At 45.1% G+C, this 19,606-nt stretch overlaps 1 protein-coding gene across 2 annotated transcripts in view; it reads left to right on the top strand.

Annotated features, from left to right (window-relative positions):
- Positions 1-18,968, top strand: part of LOC122543003 (serine/threonine-protein phosphatase 2B catalytic subunit gamma isoform-like) — a 42,204-nt gene extending 23,236 nt beyond the window's left edge. For both annotated transcript variants that reach the window (XM_043681158.2, XM_043681159.2), the window contains exons 10-14: positions 4,747-4,812; positions 5,873-5,954; positions 6,100-6,197; positions 10,103-10,132; positions 15,170-18,968. In XM_043681158.2, coding sequence (XP_043537093.1) covers positions 4,747-4,812; positions 5,873-5,954; positions 6,100-6,197; positions 10,103-10,132; positions 15,170-15,603 — 710 coding nt within the window. In that variant the 3' untranslated portion in view covers positions 15,604-18,968. The remainder of the gene's footprint in view (positions 1-4,746; positions 4,813-5,872; positions 5,955-6,099; positions 6,198-10,102; positions 10,133-15,169) is intronic.
- The last annotated feature ends 638 nt before the right edge of the window (positions 18,969-19,606 follow it).

Below are 19,606 nucleotides of genomic sequence, written 5' to 3'. Positions count from 1 at the left end.
TTCCATAATGGCCAACACATCGTAGTTCCAAGTACTGATCCATGCTCGAAGTTCCTCCTCCTTATTCCTGACATTTTTTGCGTTAAAATTGACGTACTTTAACCCATCACACTGACTGCAACTTTGTCCAATCACCTGTATAGCCTTCTTCACAGATTCTCTGCATGCTGTATCTGCCTGTTCACCAGCTACCCCATCCTCTGATCCCTAGCTCTGGTTCCCACCCCCTCTGCCAAACTAATTTAAACCCTCCCGCAGAGCTCTCGCAAACCTTCTGCCTCGGATATTGGTGCCCCTCCAGTTCAGGTGCAACCCGTCCTCCTTTTAAAGGTCCCACCTTCTCCAGAAGGTATCCCAATGATGCACGTGTCTGAAGCCTCCCTGCTACGCCAACTCTGCAGCCTCGTGTTCATCTGCACTCGCTCTCTGTTCCTAGCCTCACTAGCCCATGACACCAGTAGCAATCTTGAGATTACGACTCTGCTCATCCTGCCTTCTAGCTTCCAAACGAACTCCCTATATTCACTTTTCAGACCCTCATTCCTTTTTCTAGCAATGTCCTAGGTACCGATGTGTACCAAAACTTCTGGCTGTTCACCCTCCCCCTTAAGAATCTTGTAGACTCGATCCGCAACATCCCTGACCTGGCACCCAGGAGGCAACATATTATCCAGGAGTCTCGTTCACGACCACAGAATCTCCTGTCTGTTCCCCTCACCATTGAATCTCCTATCACTATTCTCTCCCCTTTCCTTCTGAGCCACAGAGCAGGCTCAGTGCCAGAGACCTGACCACTGTGGCTTTCCCCTGAAAGGTCGTCCCCTCCAACAGTATCCAAAGTGGTATACTTATTATTGAGGGAGACGGCCACAGGGAACCCATGCACTGACTGAGGACTACCTATCTCCTTTTCCTCTCCTTGCAGTCACCCAGCTACATTTATCCTGTAACTTAGGTGTGACTACCTCCCTGTAACTCCTCTCTATCACCCCCTCAGCCTCCAGAATAGTCCAAAGTTCATCCAATTCCAGCCCCACTTCCCTAACGCGGTCTGGGAGGAGCTGGGGTTGGGTAAACGTCCCACAGGGGAAGTCAGCAGGGACACTAAGGTGACCCTTACTTCCCAAATCCTGCAAGAGGAACATGCAACTGCCATAGCTTCTATCGCCTCTACTCTAAATTGCCAAAAGAGATTTGAAAAATCCATTCCTTACCCATCCTCCAAAAAGAGTCTTTTTTTTGGTTAGAGGAGGAAGATGCTGCATGTGCAGTGTTTCAGGTTTAGCCACTGCCTGAATATATTAGTTCACTAACTCAGTAGTACCCGTGTCCGCTTCCACTCACATTCAGCCTTTGCTCTGTTGATTCATGAGGTAAGTATTTTATATTGAAACGTCCCTTCCTGGCTGATCCCTGGCTCGCGCTGCTGAAAAGGTTGTCACTTTTGGAATATTGTGTACAATTCTGATCTCCCTGGCAGAGTAAGGGTGTGGTGAAACTTGAATGGATTCAGAAAAGATGATGTTGCCAGGTTTGGAGGGTTTGAGCTTTCGGGAGAGACTGAATAGGCAGGGCCGCAGAGGCCAAGGGGTGACCTTATAGAGGTTTGTTAAATCGTGAGGGGCATGGATAGGGTAAATACACAAAGTCTTTTCCCTGGAGTGGGGGAGTCCAGAAGTAGAGGGTACAGGTTTAGGGTGAGAGGGGGAAAATTTAAAAGGAACCTAAGGCAATGGAATGAGCTGCTGGAGGAAGTGGTGGAGGCTGGTACAAATACAACATGTAAAAGGCATCTAGATGGGTAAACGAAGAGGGAGGCTTTAGAGGAGTATAGGCCAAGTGCTGGCAAATGAGACTAGATTAATTTAGAATATCTGGTCGGCACGAACAAGTTGGACTGAAGGGTCTGTTTCTGTGCTGTACATCTCTATGACTCTGTGACAGGACTGGGTTTGGTGTTATTGCAAACTACAGGGGGACAAGACTTGATTCAGTCAGTGTAGTATCGGGTACATGTACTTATATTTAAGGACGATCAGGAACTGGAATTTGGACATTTTTGGACAGTGTGGATTAAGAAGGTTTTGAAGTCAAAATTTGATGTAGATTTTTTACTGCTTGTTATTTAGTTTTAAATCAAGCGACTTTGAAAAGCGAACAGGCAAAACTTTAAGATAGATGAATGAAGGGACTTATGGCTTTAATTGTGAAGATTAGTTTGGGGCTTTGATGCTGAAGATTCAAAGAGTATGGTGCTGAAAAAACACAGCCAGTCAGGCAGCATCTGAGGAGTAAGAGAGTCGATGTTGCGAACAGCAACTCTTCATCAGGAATGAGGCGGTGGCCCAAGGGGGCTGAAAGATAAATAGGAGCGAGGGGGTGGGGCTGGGGTGAATGTAGTTGGGAATGCAATAAGTAGATGAAGGTGGGGGTGAAGGTGGAACGGATCGGGGGTGTTATGAAGGTGTAGAGATGTACTGTACTTTTAAGAGAGTTGAAAAGCTAGCAAGGACGAACAAAGCACAGGAAGTCCTGAGCAATGTAACAATGTAATACTTGGTCAAAACAAATAGCTGCAGATGAGTTGCTGTGAAACAAAAACAAATTCAAATTCAGCCAATCAGTTTAAAATTTGCCCCAAGATACCCAAATCTAATCAAATTTGAATTTAGTGTGTTGATAGTATTAAAACCAATGAAACAATCTGATGTTTTGGGGTATGAAACCAGACATTTTGAACAGTTCGGGGGAGAACTGCCAAAGACCAACAAATATAGACTGCTAGCTGAAGAGCTCTCTGAAAGGGACCTGTCTGTGCGGAGTTTGCGTAGCTGAACATTGAGGCCAACCTGGAGAGAATCTGCAGAGGAAAATCTACAAAGGAGATTTGACAAAACTGACTGGTTTTGAAATGTGATTTTTTTTTTGTAAATCTTAATCAGGATTTTTTATCGGACTAGTATTTTAGAGTGGGAGGTAAAAGATAGATTTAAGAGAAATGAGTTACAAGTAGTAATTGGTTTTAATGTTCTCTGTTGAACTTAGAGTAATTACTTTAAATAGTGACTTCAGGGATAGTTCTTTGCCCCTCTAAATTTAACAGATTACAGCGCGAGGTGAGCTTCTCTGTGTGTTGAGTTTAAATTAGCAGAGGGGTTTACCCCGTGTCATAATAGTGAGAAGGAAGGTGGACAGGTAGGACAGTTCAAGAGGGTGGTGCCAAGTGGAAGGTTGGATCTGGGATAAGGTCAGGGGCGGGAAATGAGGAAACCGGTGAAATCCACATTGATCCCATGTTGTTGATGGTCCCAAGGCAAAAGCTGAGGCGTTCTTCCTCCAGGCATCAGGTGACGAGAGTTTGGCAGTGGAGGAAGTCCAGGATTTGCATGTCTTTGGCGGAGTGGGAAGGAGAGTTGAAGTGTTCAGCCATGGGGTGGTGGGGTTTGTTGGATGCGTGTGTCCCAGAGATATTCTGCAAGTTGGTGTCCTGTCTCCTCAATGTAGAGGAGACCAATTCAAGAGCATTGGACACACTCGATGACATATGTGGAAGTACAGGTAAATCTCCGTCGGATGTGGAAGAGTCCTTTGGGGCCTTGGACAGAAGTAAGGGGGGAAGGTGTGGGCACAGGTTTTGCACTTCTTGCGGTGGCAGGGGAAAGTGCAGGGAGTGGAGGGTGGGTTGTTGGCGGGGGGGTGTGGACCTGCCAAGGTTGCCCTCAACTAATTGATTGTACAGAATTGAACTATATCCCACTAATCCCAAGCACATTCACAAGACAGATTAACTCTGCAGAGACAATGTCAGTTACATAAAAAGGGGTGGACCTGCTGAATGTTGTTGAGCAACAGCCAACTGAAGATGTAGTTTCGATACACGTATAGGTGAGTGAGTTGAAGGAATAACCTCCAAGGAGCTGGTCACAAATGGAAGGATTCCTCTTGTTCCTAAATAAGAAGAAACCAGACAAGCTGCACAGTAAAATGTCTTCTGGGAACCTGAGGACATTCCAGAAATCACTATTTTTAAAATTCATCTTCAACTCTGACTGCTGAACTGTTACTTATAATTGACTTTCACCTAAACGAAAACCTGATCTGAAGATTGCACAGTGGTTAGCACTGCTGCCTCACAGCGCCAGAGACCCGGGTTCAATTCCCGCCTCAGGCGACTGACTGTGTGGAGTTTGCACGTTCTCCCCGTGTCTGCGTGGGTTTCCTCCAGGTGCTCCGGTTTCCTCCCACCATCCAAAGATGTGCAGGTCAGGTGAATTGGCCATACTAAATTGCCCGTAGTGTTAGGTAAGGGGTAAATGTAGGGGTATGAGTGGGTTACGCTTCGGCGGGGCGGTGTGGACTTGTTGGGCCGAAGGGCCTGTTTCCACACTGTAATCTAATCTAATCTAATCTAATCTAATCTAATCTAATTCTCAGAATGTCAGCATTGTGATCTTGATGACACAAAATTGACTCGACTGTGTGAAGTCTTCCCAACTTTCTCACTTTTGAATTCAGACCCTTGGCCTTTTTATGTAACTGACCTTGTCCCTGCAGTTAGTCTGTCTTGTGAATGTGCTTGGGATTAGAGGAATATAGTTCAATTCTGTACAATCACTTAGTTGAGGACAAGTCTTACCATTTGTTCTAAGAATAATATTGCTTCTAACAGCCAAATGATTCTCGAGCTCTGAGTTCTGCATGGCACTGTGATTCTGCCTGGCCTGAATTGTCTGCTGTCTCTTACAGTTACAGACATGCTGGTCAACATCCTGAACATCTGTACTGACGATGAGCTCCTGGATGATGACGATGGTAAGTATGAACTGAACCCAATGCCTTTGATCCGATGGTGGGTGATGGAAGGTTGCAGTTGATCAGGGGCTGGCCACCTTTCATCCAACTTCCTTTCTCCCTCCTGTTGTGACTAATGTTAGTATTGAGGGAGAAACCAACTTACATTTGTGTCGAGGTTTTCACAACCTCGAGCCATTGCAAATCACTTCACAGTGAATGAAATGGCTTGGGGCAGCACGGTGTCTCAGTGGTTAGCACTGCTGCCTCACAGTGTCAGGTACCTGGGTTCGATTCCATTCTCAGGCAACTGTCTATGTGAGTTTGCACATTCGACCGTGTCCACGTAGGTTTCTGTGGGGTGCTGCAGTTTCCTCCCACAGTCCAATGATGTGCAGTAGAGGTCGATTGGCCATGCTAAATTGCCCATAGTGTCCAGGGGTGTGCAGGCTAGGTGGGTTAGCTGTGGGAAATGGAGCTGTACAGGGATTGGGTAGGATGGTGGGTCTGGGTGGGATGCTCTTCATAGGGTCAGTATGGACTTGATGGGCTGAATGGCCTGCTTCAACGCTGTACAGATTCTATGAAGTCTTTTTGCAGCATAGTCAATAATGAAGAGTGGAAAACACTGTAAACATATCGTGCACAGCAACCTTTTCAAGCAAGGTGGTCATGACCAGCGATCTCATTTTAATGACTGAATTTGACTGAGATTACAAATGGCTTTCTCACGATCACCGTGTCCTTAGCTTGACAGTTTAAGGACAGAGAGTGAGAGAAGAGTTCTCTAAGCCGAATGGCCTATTTCCTCACTATGGAGATTTTATGGAAAGTGGTGAATATATTGGGATGAATGCATTTTTGCTGTAAGTGCTAAAATTAAGGCTCAAATCTGGACTCTCATTGTGAGCTTTCTTCTAGAGGAATTCATGGTGTATGTTCTGATGGCCCTGGATTGCACCTTGACCATTGTGTTGGTCACCATCCATAAAACCCAATGCTTCTGTGTAACTTGCTTGGGGCTGACTGGGTCAGGGGTCTGTCGAGCCTAATGATAGCCTTGTGCACCTCTTTGTCTCAGCTTCTCAACATGATCGCAAGGAAGTCATCAAGAACAAGATCCGTGCAATTGGCAAGATGGCCCGAGTCTTTACTGTTCTTAGGTAGGTTTGTCTGATGTTCCTGATTTCTCAGTGGCTGGAAGTGTGCTGCGCTGCTGCTGTATGACTATGCACGCGGTGCCTTCATTTCATGTTTTTTTGGCACCTCTTTCAAGTTAACCTTTCTGTTGGTTTGTTCTCTTTGCAGAGAGGAACATGAAAATGTACTGACGTTAAAAGGCTTGACTCCAAGCGGCAATCTGCCTCTTGGTGCCTTGGCAGGAGGAAAATCAGCCTTGGAGAAAGGTTAGGAAAGTTAGTGTGCAGTGTGTGCCTTCAGGACTGTCCCTCAGGGCACAGACAAGCTGTTTCTCTCCTATATACCATATGCCTTCTTTCTAGCTCTCTGTGAAACACATTGAACGTTCCTGTTCCCTCTCACAGTTATCCTTCCCTCTCCAGCCCTAGCCCTGTTCAAAGCACTTCACCACATTCTCTTTGCCAGTGCTTTAGTTGGAAAATTGGAACGTTGAAGCAATTCAGTTGGAAACAGAAACCAGAGGTGCCTGAGGGTTCACTACGATCAATGCTATTGTCCGGGAGAAATTCCCTTTTCTCATTTCATGCGCAATCACTGCAACATTGATCCCTCTCCTGGCTGTAACTTTGCGATGTCCTAGTTTGAAAGCTGCTGTCTCAGCTCCTGCTGACACACCCTCAGAATGATGAATTCATATGCTGGTGTGAAATTTCCTCCCAACCCCAGTTCAGGACGTCTGCTTCGAGTGAGGTTGTGGGCTATGTGTTTTGTCCAGACTCATTAAGTGAACGGGTCATCAGCAGTGATACTGAGGACATAAATGGAGCCCTGAACCCAGACAGTAGCCCCCTGCTGCTGCCTTTATACCCATAGGGAGATTGGCTGGAAATGGGGATATTGATGCTGCCTTGCTCCTCAGTCAGTCTGTGTTTCAAATTATACCTGAGCTGTATACCGGAGGTGAGATGTGATGCAGATGAGGCAATAGCAAAAGGTAGACCAGCTAGTGGGAAGGATTTTCCTGGGAAGGAACCAAGGGGTCAGTTAAAGTGTGTTTGCTTTAACGCAAGGAGTATCAGGAATAAAAGTGATGGACTTAGAGCATGGATCAGTACTGGTGCTATGATGTTGTGGCCATAACAGAGACATGGGTTTCTCAGGGGCAGGAATGGTTGCTAGATGTTCCAGGGTTTAGAGCATTTAAAAAGAATAGGGAGGGGGGAAAGAGGAGGGGGTGTAGTACTATTAATCAGAGAGGGTATCACAGCTACAGAAGCTTCCATTGTCGAGGAAGATCTGCCTACCGAGTCAGTATGGGTGGAAATTAGGAACAGCAAGGGAGCAGTCACCTCTTTAGGGGTTTACTACAGGCCTCCCAATAGCAGCAGGGAGATGGAAGAAATAATAGGTCGGCAGATTTTGGAAAAGTGTGGACGTAGTAGGGTTGTTGTAATGGGTGACTTTAACTTTCCCAATATTGATTGGAACCTCCTTCGAGCAGAAGATTTGAATGGAGCTGTTTTTGTAAGGTGTGTTCAGGAGGGTTTCCTAACTCAGTACGTTGACAGGCCGACGAGGGGAGAGGCCATTCTAGACTTGGTGCTCCGAAACGAGCCGGGGTAGGTATCAGATCTTGTGGTGGGAGAGCATTTTGGTGAAAGTGACCACAACTGCCTCACATTCTACATAGCTATGGGGAAGGAGAGGATGAGGCAAAATGGGAGGATATTTAAATGGGGAAGAGGAAACTATGATGCGATTAGACATGAGTTAGGAAGCATGGACTGGGAGCAATTGTTCCATGGTAAAGGCACTATGGACATGTGGAGACTGTTTAAGGAACAGTTGTTGCGAGTGATGAATAAATATGTCCCTCTGAGACAGGCAAGAAGGGGTAAGATAAAGGAACCTTGGATGGAGAGAGCGGTGGAGCTTCTCATCAAAAGGAAGAAGGTAACTTACATAAGGTGGAGGAAGCTAGGGTCAAGCTCAGCTCTAGAGGATTACAGGCAGGCGATGAAGGAGCTCAAAAATGGTCTGAGGAGAGCCAGGAGGGGGCACGAGAAAGGCTTGGCAGAACGGATTAGGGAGAACACAAAGGCATTTTACACTTATGTGAGGAATAAGAGAATGGTCAAAGAAAGAGTAGGGCCAATCAGGGATAGCATAGGAAACTTGTGTGTGGGATCCGAAGAGGTAGGGGAAGCCCTAAATGAGTTTTTTGCTTCTGTCTTTACGAAAGAAGCAAACTTTGTAGTGAATGAAACCTTTGAAGAGCAGGTGTGCATGCTGGAATGCATAGAGATAGAGGAAGCTGATGTGCTGAAAATTTTGTCAAACATTAAGATTGGCAAGTTGCCAGGCCCGAACAAGATTTGTCCTCGGCTGGTTTGGGAAACGAGAAATGCAATTGCTTCGCCACTTGCGAAGGTCTTTGCATCCTCACTCTCCACTGGACTGGAGAGAGGCAAATGTAATTCCTCTCTTCAAGAAAGGAAATAGGGAAATCCCTGGCAATTACAGACCAGTCAGTCTCACGTCTGTCGTCTGCAAGGTGTTAGAACGGATACTGAAGGATAGGATTTATGACCATCTGGAAGAGCATGACTTGATTAAATGCAGTCAACACGGCTTTGTGAGGGGCAGGTCATGCCTCACAAATCTTATCGAGTTCTTTGAGGATGTGACTAGAAAAGTTGATGAGGGTCGAGCTGTGGATGTGGTGTATATGGACATCAGCAAGGCATTTGATAAGGTTCCCCATGGTAGGCTCATTCAGAAGGTCAGAAGGAATGGGATACAGGGGAACTTAGCTGTCTGGATACAGAATTGGCTGGTCAACAGAAGACAGCGAGTGATAGTAGAAGGAAGATATTCTGCCTGGAGGTGAGTGGTCTTCCACAGGGCTCTGTTCTTGGGCCTCTACTGTTTGTAATTTTTATTAATGACTTGGATGAGGGGATTGAAGGATGGGTCAGCAAGTTTGCAGACGACACAAAGGTTGGAGGTGTCGTTGACAGTATAGAGGGCTGTTGTAGGCTGCAGCGTGACATTGACAGGATGCAGAGATGAGCTGAGAGGTGGCAGATGGTGTTCAACCTGGATAAGTGCGAGGTGATGCATTTTGGAAGGTCGAATTTGAAAGCTGAGTACAGGATTAAGGATAGGATTCTTGGCAGTGTGGAGGAACAGAGGGATCTTGGTGTGCAGGTACATAGATCCCTTAAAATGGCCACCCAAGTGGACCGGGTTGTTAAGAAAGCATATGGTGTTTTGGCTTTCATTAACAGGGGTATTGAGTTTAAGAGTCGTGAGATCTTGTTGCAGCTCTATAAACCTTTGGTGAGACCGCACTTGGAATACTGCGTCCAGTTCTGGTCACCCTATTATAGGAAAGATGTGGATGCTTTGGAGAGGGTTCAGAGGAGGTTTACCAGGATGCTGCCTGGACTGGAGGGCTTATCTTATGAAGAGAGGTTGACTGAGAAAAGGAGGAGGAGAGGGGACCTAATTGAGGTGTACAGGATAATGAGAGGCATAGATAGAGTCGATAGCAAGAAACTATTTCTCAGGGCAGAAATGGCTAACACGAGGGGTCATAGTTTTAAGCTGGTTGGAGGAAAGTATAGAGGGGATGTCAGAGGTGGGTTCTTTACATAGAGAGTTGTGAGAGCATGGAATGCATTGCCAGCAGCAGTTATGGAAGCAAGGTCATTGGGGACATTTAAGAGACTCCTGGACATGCATATGGTCACAGAAATTTGAGGGTGCATACATGAGGATCAATGATCGGCACAACATCGTGGGCTGAAGGGCCTGTTCTGTGCTGTACTGTTCTCTGTTCTATGTTCTAAATTATTCACAGGGAGAGCCAAGTGCTTGTAACTGTGTTGCAGGGTGGAACAAACCTCATTTTGATCTCGACTGAGTTCGGAGCAACCTGCCATTGGAGCAATCTAATGAGTCACCAAAATGTGTGTGACATGCCCAAAGTTTGCTGATCGTTGTATAATGCTTTGCAAATTAATGGTCAAGCCCACAGTACGGAAGAGCGACTCTGCATTCTGCCAAGTACTTGAGCTGAGCTGGTGATAAATTGTATTGTAAGAGTTTCTGGTGCCTCACATCATTGTCTCTTTTTTTTCCTCCATGCTGACGTTCATCCTCACAGCAATGACTGATGCAGTAACCTCTTCTTCAGGTATGTGTTTGTGTGTTGGTAATTGTGTGTTCTCACTCATGGCCACATCCCAATTGCTGTTCTGCAAGCCAAGCTGAGTATCTAGCCACATTCAACTGCTGAGTGTTGGCAATGAGTGTAAGTGTCCCTGGCTGCTGCTGCTTTTTCCTGTACTTAACATTTCAAGAGGAACAGTGGAATACATACAGCCACAGGTTACCCTTCAAGTGCGAGGCCTCACTTTGCTGGCTGCAGTGGCCTTAGATTTCCCAATTTCCAAAACTGCAACAGGCAAGAGGAAACTGTTGTAAACAAGTGCTCAATTTTTACTTTATTTCTCCCCTTCCCCTTCCTTAGAGAATAGGGTGAGGTGATATTATTGCCCATTGCTTCTTGCCTTGAGGATATGAGAATATCAGTTGGATCATGTGTGATTGGAGTGGATTGTCAGCCCAACTTGGATAAAGATGGAGGTCCCATTGACCACAGGATGTCATTGAGCAGCTGACTGCATGGTGCCACCTCAGCTACAGTAGGGAGTGGACTTGAAACTACACTATGGGATGGTCCGACTCAGCTGTTACCTGGCACATTGTTCAACTGCCTCACCTGAGGTTATCACACTAGCGATACTGCTCTACGCTACACTGTCCAGAAGCTGCTTTTACTCAGCACAGCCAAAGGGAAGTTTTTTGTTTTGAGTTGGAAGTGGTTCTGTCTGAATTCCTGGAGGTTTAAATCCTGGTGCTACTGTTTGTCCCAGTTTGAAAAGGGAAATTTAGATCACTGTGCAACCAAGAATAATGACTGCACTTTTCATGTATGCTAGGTTATCAGTTGTTGCCTCTGTATTTGCTGTGTACTTCCATTTCCGAACCTCATTAATGAATATGTATGAAGTTATTACTCATTGCTCTACTCTTTTTATTGTATGGTAAACAGAGTTTTAACTCCAGACAAATATCAACTTCAATTGTTCTTTTTTCCAAAGTAGCTTTCAGATACTTGTTGTCTATTAAACCTGGTTCCCTGATTGGATTTAGTTCCAGCAAAGGTTTAACTCTCTAAATAGTCATTTAAAATCAGTGAAATAAAACAAAGAGCTGGAGATCTGGAACAGAAATCACTGGTGGAATGCAGCAGGTCTGCATCATCTGTGGGGAGAAAACAGAGTTAATGTTTTGAGTCCAGTGACTGTTCATCAGTTCTGATTTCTCCCTATCCAAGTATGTTAAAGTTGAGAAGATTAGCAAAGAAAGAGTGGGAACTACTCGAGACCAAAGGGGGCAAACTTGCACAAAGTCAGAGGATGTGGGTGAGATCTGAAATGAAAATTTTTCAACTGCATTCATTGCTTCGCTTAAACATGTTAAGATTAATAAGGATGAGATGTTGCAGGTTTTAACTGGTATGCAGGTGGATGAGAATCCAGGACTGGATGAGATGTATCCCAGACTGCCTTCGAGGCAAGGGAGGTGATTCTGGGGCCCTGGCAGAGATATCTAATACCTGGCTGGCCACGGGTGAAGGACCAGATCCCTGGAGGATAGCTCATGTGGTTCCTTTGTTCAAGAAAAGCAGCAGGGATAGGCCAGGTAATTACAGACCAGTTTTTGATGTCACCAGAAGGGAAATTATTGGAAAAAATTCTGAAGAACAGGATTAATCAATACTTAGAACAGAGAGGCTTGGTCAGCGATAGTCAGCATGGATTTGTTCAAGGGAGATCCTGTCTGACCAATTTAACTGAGTTTTTTGAAAAGTTGATGAAATACATTCGTGAGGGTAGTGTGTTTTACATGGCCTTCAGTCAGGCCTTTGACAAGGTCCCACGTGGAAGGCAGGTCCAGAATGTAATCGCACATAGGATCTAAGGCAAGTTGGCAAACTGCATCCAAATCGGAAGTGAAAGAGTGATGATGGAGAGATGTTTTATGTACCACAGTGATCGGTGCTGGGACCCTTGCTGTTTATTATGTGCATTAATGACTTGGATGTGAGTGTAGAAGTTATCAGAAGTACGTTGGTCGGCATAGATGTGATGAGCCCAAAGTCCTATTCCTATGCCATATGACTCAATGATAGTCACCATGTGAAGGAGCAAGCAGGTGGAGGGGCACTGGAGAAGAATTCTGGAGGTCTATAAGGAAACTTGGATGAGTGTCTCCATCCCAATAAGGAAGTGAGCAGTGATGATGGAGAATGAAAGAACAAGGGAATCAATAACACTTTTCCACATCCTTGGCATGTCCTGAAGGGCCTCACAGCCAATGACAGACAAGTAAAATATTTTCAGTGTTGTAATGCAGAATACATGACTTGGATGCTGTCATAGCAAACTCCCACAACCAGCAAAGGGGTAATGGTCTTGTTTGAAATATAAATGTTGATCATAATTCCAGGTAAAACCCCTTAGCTCTTGAGAATAGTGTGTGGAAACTGGGAGTCTTGTTTAGTGTGTGAGCTGTAAAATGGTTCCCCTGCCAGTGTGGCACTCCCACAGTATGTGAGATTTACACCAGTATCTGACTAGCAAGTAAGAGTCTGTCTACTGAGCCACAATTGACACATACGGAAGGAACACAAGAGACTTGCTCAAGATACATGTCTGACCTGGGAACTGTGGAATTATCAAAACAAATTGCTAAATGAACTGGCAGCTGCCTTGGTCAATAAGCCCACTGCCCAGTCACCATTCTGCCCATGCTGTTTTTCTGCTTTCTTCAATTGATCATGGGATGTGGGCATACTGCTTAAAGCTATGATTTAATTCTAATTGACCAAAAGGCAGAGTCGACCACACCACATTGCTTTGGATCCAGAGTCACATGTAGGTCAGATCAGGTAGGAAGGCAGATTCCTCTCTGTTTGTGAACCTGATGGGGTGTTTTTCTAATACTCAACAATAATTAATGGTCACTGTTATGGTTTTAATTCTAGATTTTGATTGAATTCAGGTTCCATGTCTGACATGGCAGAATTCAAACTCGGGGCCCCAGAACATTACCAGGGTTTCTAGATTAATAGTCTGGCGCTATTACCAATAGCTGGAAATGTGTTGCTGGAAAAGCGCAGCAGGTCAGGCAGCATCCAGGGAACAGGAGAATCGACGTTTCGGGCATAAGCCCTTCTTCAGGCTGTTACCAATAGGCCATCACTTCTTTATTTCTAACTGAGCAAGCAGAGGAGTAGGATGAGGCCATTCAACACTTGAAGCCTGCTCTGCCATTCATCCAATCATCCCACATCTGCAAGGAGTTCCATTTCCTCACCTTGCTTTAGGATGCTTCATAATCTTGGCCAATGTCAATGTAGCAATTGGCTTGTCTGATCTCCCCCCTCAGACTCTCATGCTTTACGAGAGAAATACTCCAGATTTCCACCACCTGCTGTGTAGAACAGTGCTTCCATTTATCACCTTTGAACAACCTGGCTCCAACTTACCCGTACATGCAGACATAGGAATTAGGAGCAGAAATAGACGATTTAGCCTGAGGAGCTTGTATCACCATTCTACAACTGATCTGGTTGTGTTTTGAATTCCACCTTCCCATCTTTTCTTGATAATCTGTGATTCCCTGACTTAACAAATCTATTCACTGCCGTTAAACATTTCAGTGACTCCACCTCCGCTGTCTTCTAAATCAGGGTGATCCAAGATCATGGGCGGCACGGTGGCACAGTGGTTAGCACTGCTGCCTCACAGTGCCAGAGACCCGGGTTCAATTCCCGCCTCAGGCGACTGACTGTGTGGAGTTTGCACGTTCTCCCCGTGTCTGCGTGGGTTTCCTCCGGGTGCTCCGGTTTCCTCCCACAGTCCAAAGATGTGCAGGTTAGGTGAATTGGCCATGCTAAATTGCCCGTAGTGTTAGGTAAGGGGTAAATGTAGGGGTATGGGTGGGTTGCGCTCCTGCGGCGCATGTGGACTTGTTGGGCCGAAGGGCCTGTTTCCACACTGTAAGTAATCTAATCTAATCTAACCCTCTAAGAATAAAATTCCCAGGGACCTTAAGTTGTAGAAGTAGGTATGGTATGGGAACATGTCACAGAATTTCAGGGTTTATGGTGCAAAGGGAGGCTATTCGACCCATTGTATCTGCACCAGCTTTCCAAATTAGTATTATGACTGTGCCGTTTTCTTGCCTTTTCCGCAAGCCCTTGCATATACCTTTTAGTTTTAAATAATCACTGAGTAACTTCCTGAATGCCTCAAATGCCAGTCTCACCATGTTTCCAAGCTGTGCATTCCATATCCTAACGACTTGCTGAACAAAAAGCTTTTTTCTCCCTTCACATTTGCTCCTTTTGGAAATAACTTTTAAATTTATGCCTTCTCATTCTTGATCCTTTTAAGAGTGAGAAGATTTCTTTCTCTGTTCTATCCATCTCGCTTATGGTTTTGTAAATCTCTCTCAAATCTCCTTTTAGTTACCTTCTCTCCAGGAGAACATTCCAAGCTTTTAAATCTATTCTCATAACTTAAGTTTCTCATTTCTAGAGCTGTTTTTCCAAATCACTTCTGCACTGATTTCGGTGCATTCGCATCTCTCCTATAATGTGGTGCCCACAACTGTCCACAATACTCTAACTGAGGTCAACAAAGTAACTTCAAAATCACCTCTTGTTCTTGTGTACTATGCTCCCAATTAGTAAAGCTGAGAACACTGCTATTTATTAATTTCTTTCTGCACCAATCCTACCACCTTCGATGATTTCTGCACATATGCACCCAGGTCCTTTTGGTCCTTCACCCCCTTCAGAATTGTATCCCCTATTTTAGATTGCCTTTGTGCTCTTCATGTGCATCATCTCACACTTCTCTGAATTGAACTTCATCTGCCACCTCTCTGACCATTTGGAACTCTACCCTGTCCTTCTCATGGTTTACAATTCTTTAAGGTTGAGGATGAAGATCAGTTGTGATTTTATTGAAAGGTAGAGTTGGGGAGCTGAATAGTTTGCAGCAGCTCGTGTTTTGTATGTTCCTGTTTGTCTATAAGCTGTGTGATTGCCAGTGCATAGCCTTACATGTTGCTTGTGTCTCTGTCCATCTCTAAGGGAAAGCTTCGCTGCAGAAGATCAGCTTTGAACAGGCCAGAGGCTTGGACCGGATCAATGAAAGGATGCCTCCCCGCAGGCCGCTGACACCAAACCAGCCCCTGTCTCAATCTCCGCCTCCTGCACCGACTCCAACTCAGGCCCAAGCTCGAGCTCAGGCCCAAGCCCAGGCTCAGGCACGGGCTCAGGCTCAGGCACGAGCCCAAGCCCAGGCCCAGATGAAATGGCCTCCTCAGGGTTACCAAGCCACCCGTGGACTGCAAAACACTTCTCCACAGCAGCAGCAAATGGCGGGACGAGGCCAATTTGCCACCAACATACCTCCTGACCGTCGGCAGCAAGCAATGGGCCAGCGCCCCACGCCCACTCAGTCAGGGATGCCAGCTGCCAAGACCACCCAAGGAATGAAAGGAAAAGATAAGATGGCACACTAACAAATAATGAGGTCCTATTTATTTATTGTGAGTGCTTGGGAGTGTCCTGAGATCCATAACTCCCAGCCTGTCCCGTCACCTCCGCTGTGAGTGCCCAGTTTTACTGGAATATTGCGAAATCCGATCTCTTTGACTTCAGAACCAGCTCACCTCCCTCTTGGACTGAAGTGACTGGAGAGAAGCCGACTGACGTAGCTCTTGATTTTGTGCGGACCTTGCTAAGTTTTCTGAAGGAGCATTCTGGGGGAATGTGTGGTGGATTTGGGAAGTGGATGCCATCTCAGTCCCATCTCTGCTCTGAGTGCCCAAATCTGATATTTGTTCTCAACCTGGTTCAGGGCGCAGTTGGGGGAAGGACTGTGTTATTCACTTGTGTTGCTCTGCAGTAGATGATGACAAACAGCAAATCCTGCAGATGTTGAAGGGTTGATGAAGGCATTAATTGCCTCTTGTCCAGTGGCTGACCTGCCTTCACCCACTCCCCCATTTTTACCTGTTCCCTTCACCTATACTTGTAACGACTTGTATGATTTCAGCAGGTGAGGCTCAGTACATCTTAGCTCTCCTGTGTGTTCACATTTGGCCACCTGAACAATCCTGCCCATTGGAGAACTCAGTCTCAGTTCCCAACTAGTCAAGCCGTCGGCTTTTTTATAAATCTGGCTCTGATTTTTTTTAAAATGTGTGGTCTTGAAGGCTCATCAGGAGCCTTTTGGGAAAAGGAAATATGGATACAAAGTTGATTTGTTCCAAGTTTTTATTTTTAAAAAGACAGCCTGTTGCATGGCACGATGTCTATATCCCATTTAGAAACTTTACTTTAAAATGAATGAATCTGTATGTGTGAACTAGATTGAATCCTGATGAACTGGGAAGGTCAACTTGAGAAGGATGTTCAATTGTGAACTCTGGTGTTGCCTTTGGGGATATGTCTCTGAGCTGGTCTATGTGTGGGAGGCCAATTGAAACATGATTGAAATCAACTCACTCTGTCCTGTTTCTCCTTCTCTGCCATGCCTCTGTCTCTCTCCCCATTGTGTCTGCCAGTCTCTCTGTCTCCATTCCTTTCCCCTACTTTCTGCGTCTGCCTGTTCTCTCACATGCTCTCTTCTCCATTTTGTCTTATTTTAACTGACTGTCTGTCTCTCCTCCCACCCACACTGTCTCTCTTTCACTAGCTCTCTCGTGCTTGATAGGACTGTCAGTAATCAGGAGACTCCTGCAGGCCAAATACGTTTTCTTGTAATTGAGCTCTGTTTTGTATATTTGGAAGTGTGAATGTTCAGGTTCTGTCCTGCAGAATAGATCTTCTTAGTCAAACTTGTCCCATTTTGGTATTGAGTTCAGGATGCTGCAGTGTTTGAGGAGGTCATCAGAATGTCGAGAAAGAAAATAGATCTGAGATCTCTGGCGTACATCTTTTATCACCTGATCTTTTGGATGGAAAATCAATAGTTCTTGAAGTTGAACAGCTGATGATGGTTGCTGTTCCTCAAGGGTTGGGCCACACACACACACCTTTTGGAACATTAGTTCCACAGTTCAAATGCTGAATGTTTTAAAACCCAGCTTCATCTGAGAAATGACTTTCAGACCACTTTAACCAATGAAAATGAATCCAACTTGTTTGGTTCCCTCTCTGAAGACTGCTAGAAGTAAATGTAATGATCTACAGTACCTCTTCCACTAATTGCATGAGCATAACAGTGCCTCAGATTTCGGTGTGCAATTCTGGAAAATCTTTCCTAGTTTGTGCTTTCATTCTCTTGCAATGTCTGTTTGCAGTGCTCTTCATTCGAGTGCCTGTGTATTTAACTGCAGCACACTGCCAATTCTCGTCTGTACTGCACCCTTTGCAAAAAATCCCAAATCACCCTGAACAAAGAAAATCTATTCTGCAACAGTACTGCAGTACCCACCCTAAACTGTTGGCACAAATCACTGTCACTGCCTTGGGATGCAGTGGTGTATTGTTAACAGGACAGGTGTCCTAAGATAGCAGTATTGGGTTTATTGTAGTTCTGAATAAAAAGGCCTACCAGATGAAGATCACTTTTTGAATGTCACAGACGTTTGGCAACTGACAGTCACAAAATCTCAGCCTGCGTGCATGTGGTCAGGCCCCTTCTCGAGTGAGCTCTGACCTTGCAGCTCTCCTCCAGTGAGCTCTGTTGGGATGCATTTGGGCACCTCTTGCTTTGCAAGGAAGGCAACTGATTTTGTAGAACAGATAGCAGAGGTGATGCAAGAGGCCAAGCATCACTAGTCAGGGGTGGACTCCTGATGGCGTGGATTGCCAGAGACCAGATAATCAGTTAGTACAAAGGCCATTTGCTTGAGTGAACCAGAGAGTCAGTTTCATGGATTATCCCTCATCTTCCTGCTGTTAAATGCCGAGTACTGGTACCTGTGGCTTTCCAGATGAGAATGTGGTTTCCTCTGGTCGAGAGAAGTGAGTACAACAGATGAAGAGGTAGGCCGCGGGTGTGTTTTCATTTTTAACCTTAGTGAGTTTGCTGATTGTTGGTATGGGTGCCAAAGTCATCATGTTCTCACTGTTTTCATGTCAAGAGGGGGCATGAGGTCACTTGAAGTGTGCCAGGCTGCTTTTAAAGCCAGCTGATCCCAGACCAGTGACTGTCAACACTGATGCATTGACAGATTGCTTGAATTGGCAATTTGCTGCTAGAGCGAAGTCTGAATGAGAGCAAGAGAGTTGGCTCTCATATTGATCCCTTGTTCACAGCCGATGTCTTCAAACGTGGGCATTAGTGAGGCTTTGGCTTCAGTCTCTGACTGTCTGTGAACAACTGACCACATTCCACACAACATTGGGGTCATTCAGTTTGCATCCAAGCAATCCTATCTACCCCTTCTTCCCAACCTAAGACCTAATGTTGCACACTGGCTTCGAGCCCATTTTGAGAAAGCAAATGCAAGTTTGCCACAGTGGGATTTCAGGGGCTGTTGGGTTTGGACTATGGGGTAGAAGCTTCCTCAAGTTGAAACTAAACTGGGGAGAAAGGGCCTTTCAAAGAAACCTGACCCCATCCCTGTTTTAACCACTTGGCTTCCAATTCACACAGATTATTATTTTAGTGTCTTTTTTATTTAGGAAAAGTTCTTTTTGCAGAGTCTTTTAAAAAAATGCTGTAACTGTTCCCTTTTTTGTGGAAGAAAAGGATAATTCCCCACAGGAGAGACATTCTACATTGATACTGTTGGTTAAAAAGAGTTTCATTAACTTGTGTTTTTTGTAAGTGCACTGAGAAAACTGTCGCGATTTCTAATTAGCATAACGATAACATATACTGAACTTTTCTTGTAACAAAATTTGCATTAAAAATCCAAGTTTGGTTTTATTAGCTGGAGCTGCAAATGTGTGTTCCTGTTCCTGGCCTTCAAGTGTGATGTTTTGGTCTGTGTGAACTGTTTAAGGTGTGGAAGAGGAGGCACAGATAGACCCAGATTCAACAAGCTGACAGATTTTCCCACTGAAAGACCCTCAGAGGGGCAGTTGAGTTTGTCAGACAGCTTCATGGTCACACTGAAACCAGGCTTCTATTTCCTATTATTCATGCTAATTTCAAACGGTCAAACTACAGCATGTGAGATGGCTTATTTGCTCTGAATATCCTGTCCAATCACATGGTGACTGTGTCTGTCTGATCGCACAGTACATCTCACTGAGAGATGTTTGAACCCAGGCAGTCGTCCCATGGTAATGGTTTTGGTCCTTGTGCTTTGAAGCATTGCTACTGAAGGATGCTTGGAGGACAGTAACGTACTCTAAATAGTCTTTACCATCCTGATGAGAAGGATATATATAGTTGCATGTAAATTAGGAGCAGGAAGAAGCCATTTGGCTCCTCAAGCCTGCTCCAGCATTCAGTAAGGTAATGACTGATCTGATTTTAATCTCACATTCACATTATCACTTACCCCTTATAACAAGAATCCATCCACCTGTGCCTTAACAATGTTCAAAGCTTCTGCTTCCATC

This window comes from Chiloscyllium plagiosum, unplaced genomic scaffold (genome assembly GCF_037043375.1).
Source record: "Chiloscyllium plagiosum isolate Xiang-an unplaced genomic scaffold, Cpla_swu_hap1 HiC_scaffold_48, whole genome shotgun sequence".
NCBI lineage: Eukaryota > Metazoa > Chordata > Chondrichthyes > Orectolobiformes > Hemiscylliidae > Chiloscyllium > Chiloscyllium plagiosum.
Note: the sequence above shows the minus strand (reverse complement) of the source record. Positions and strands in the feature narration are given on the sequence as shown.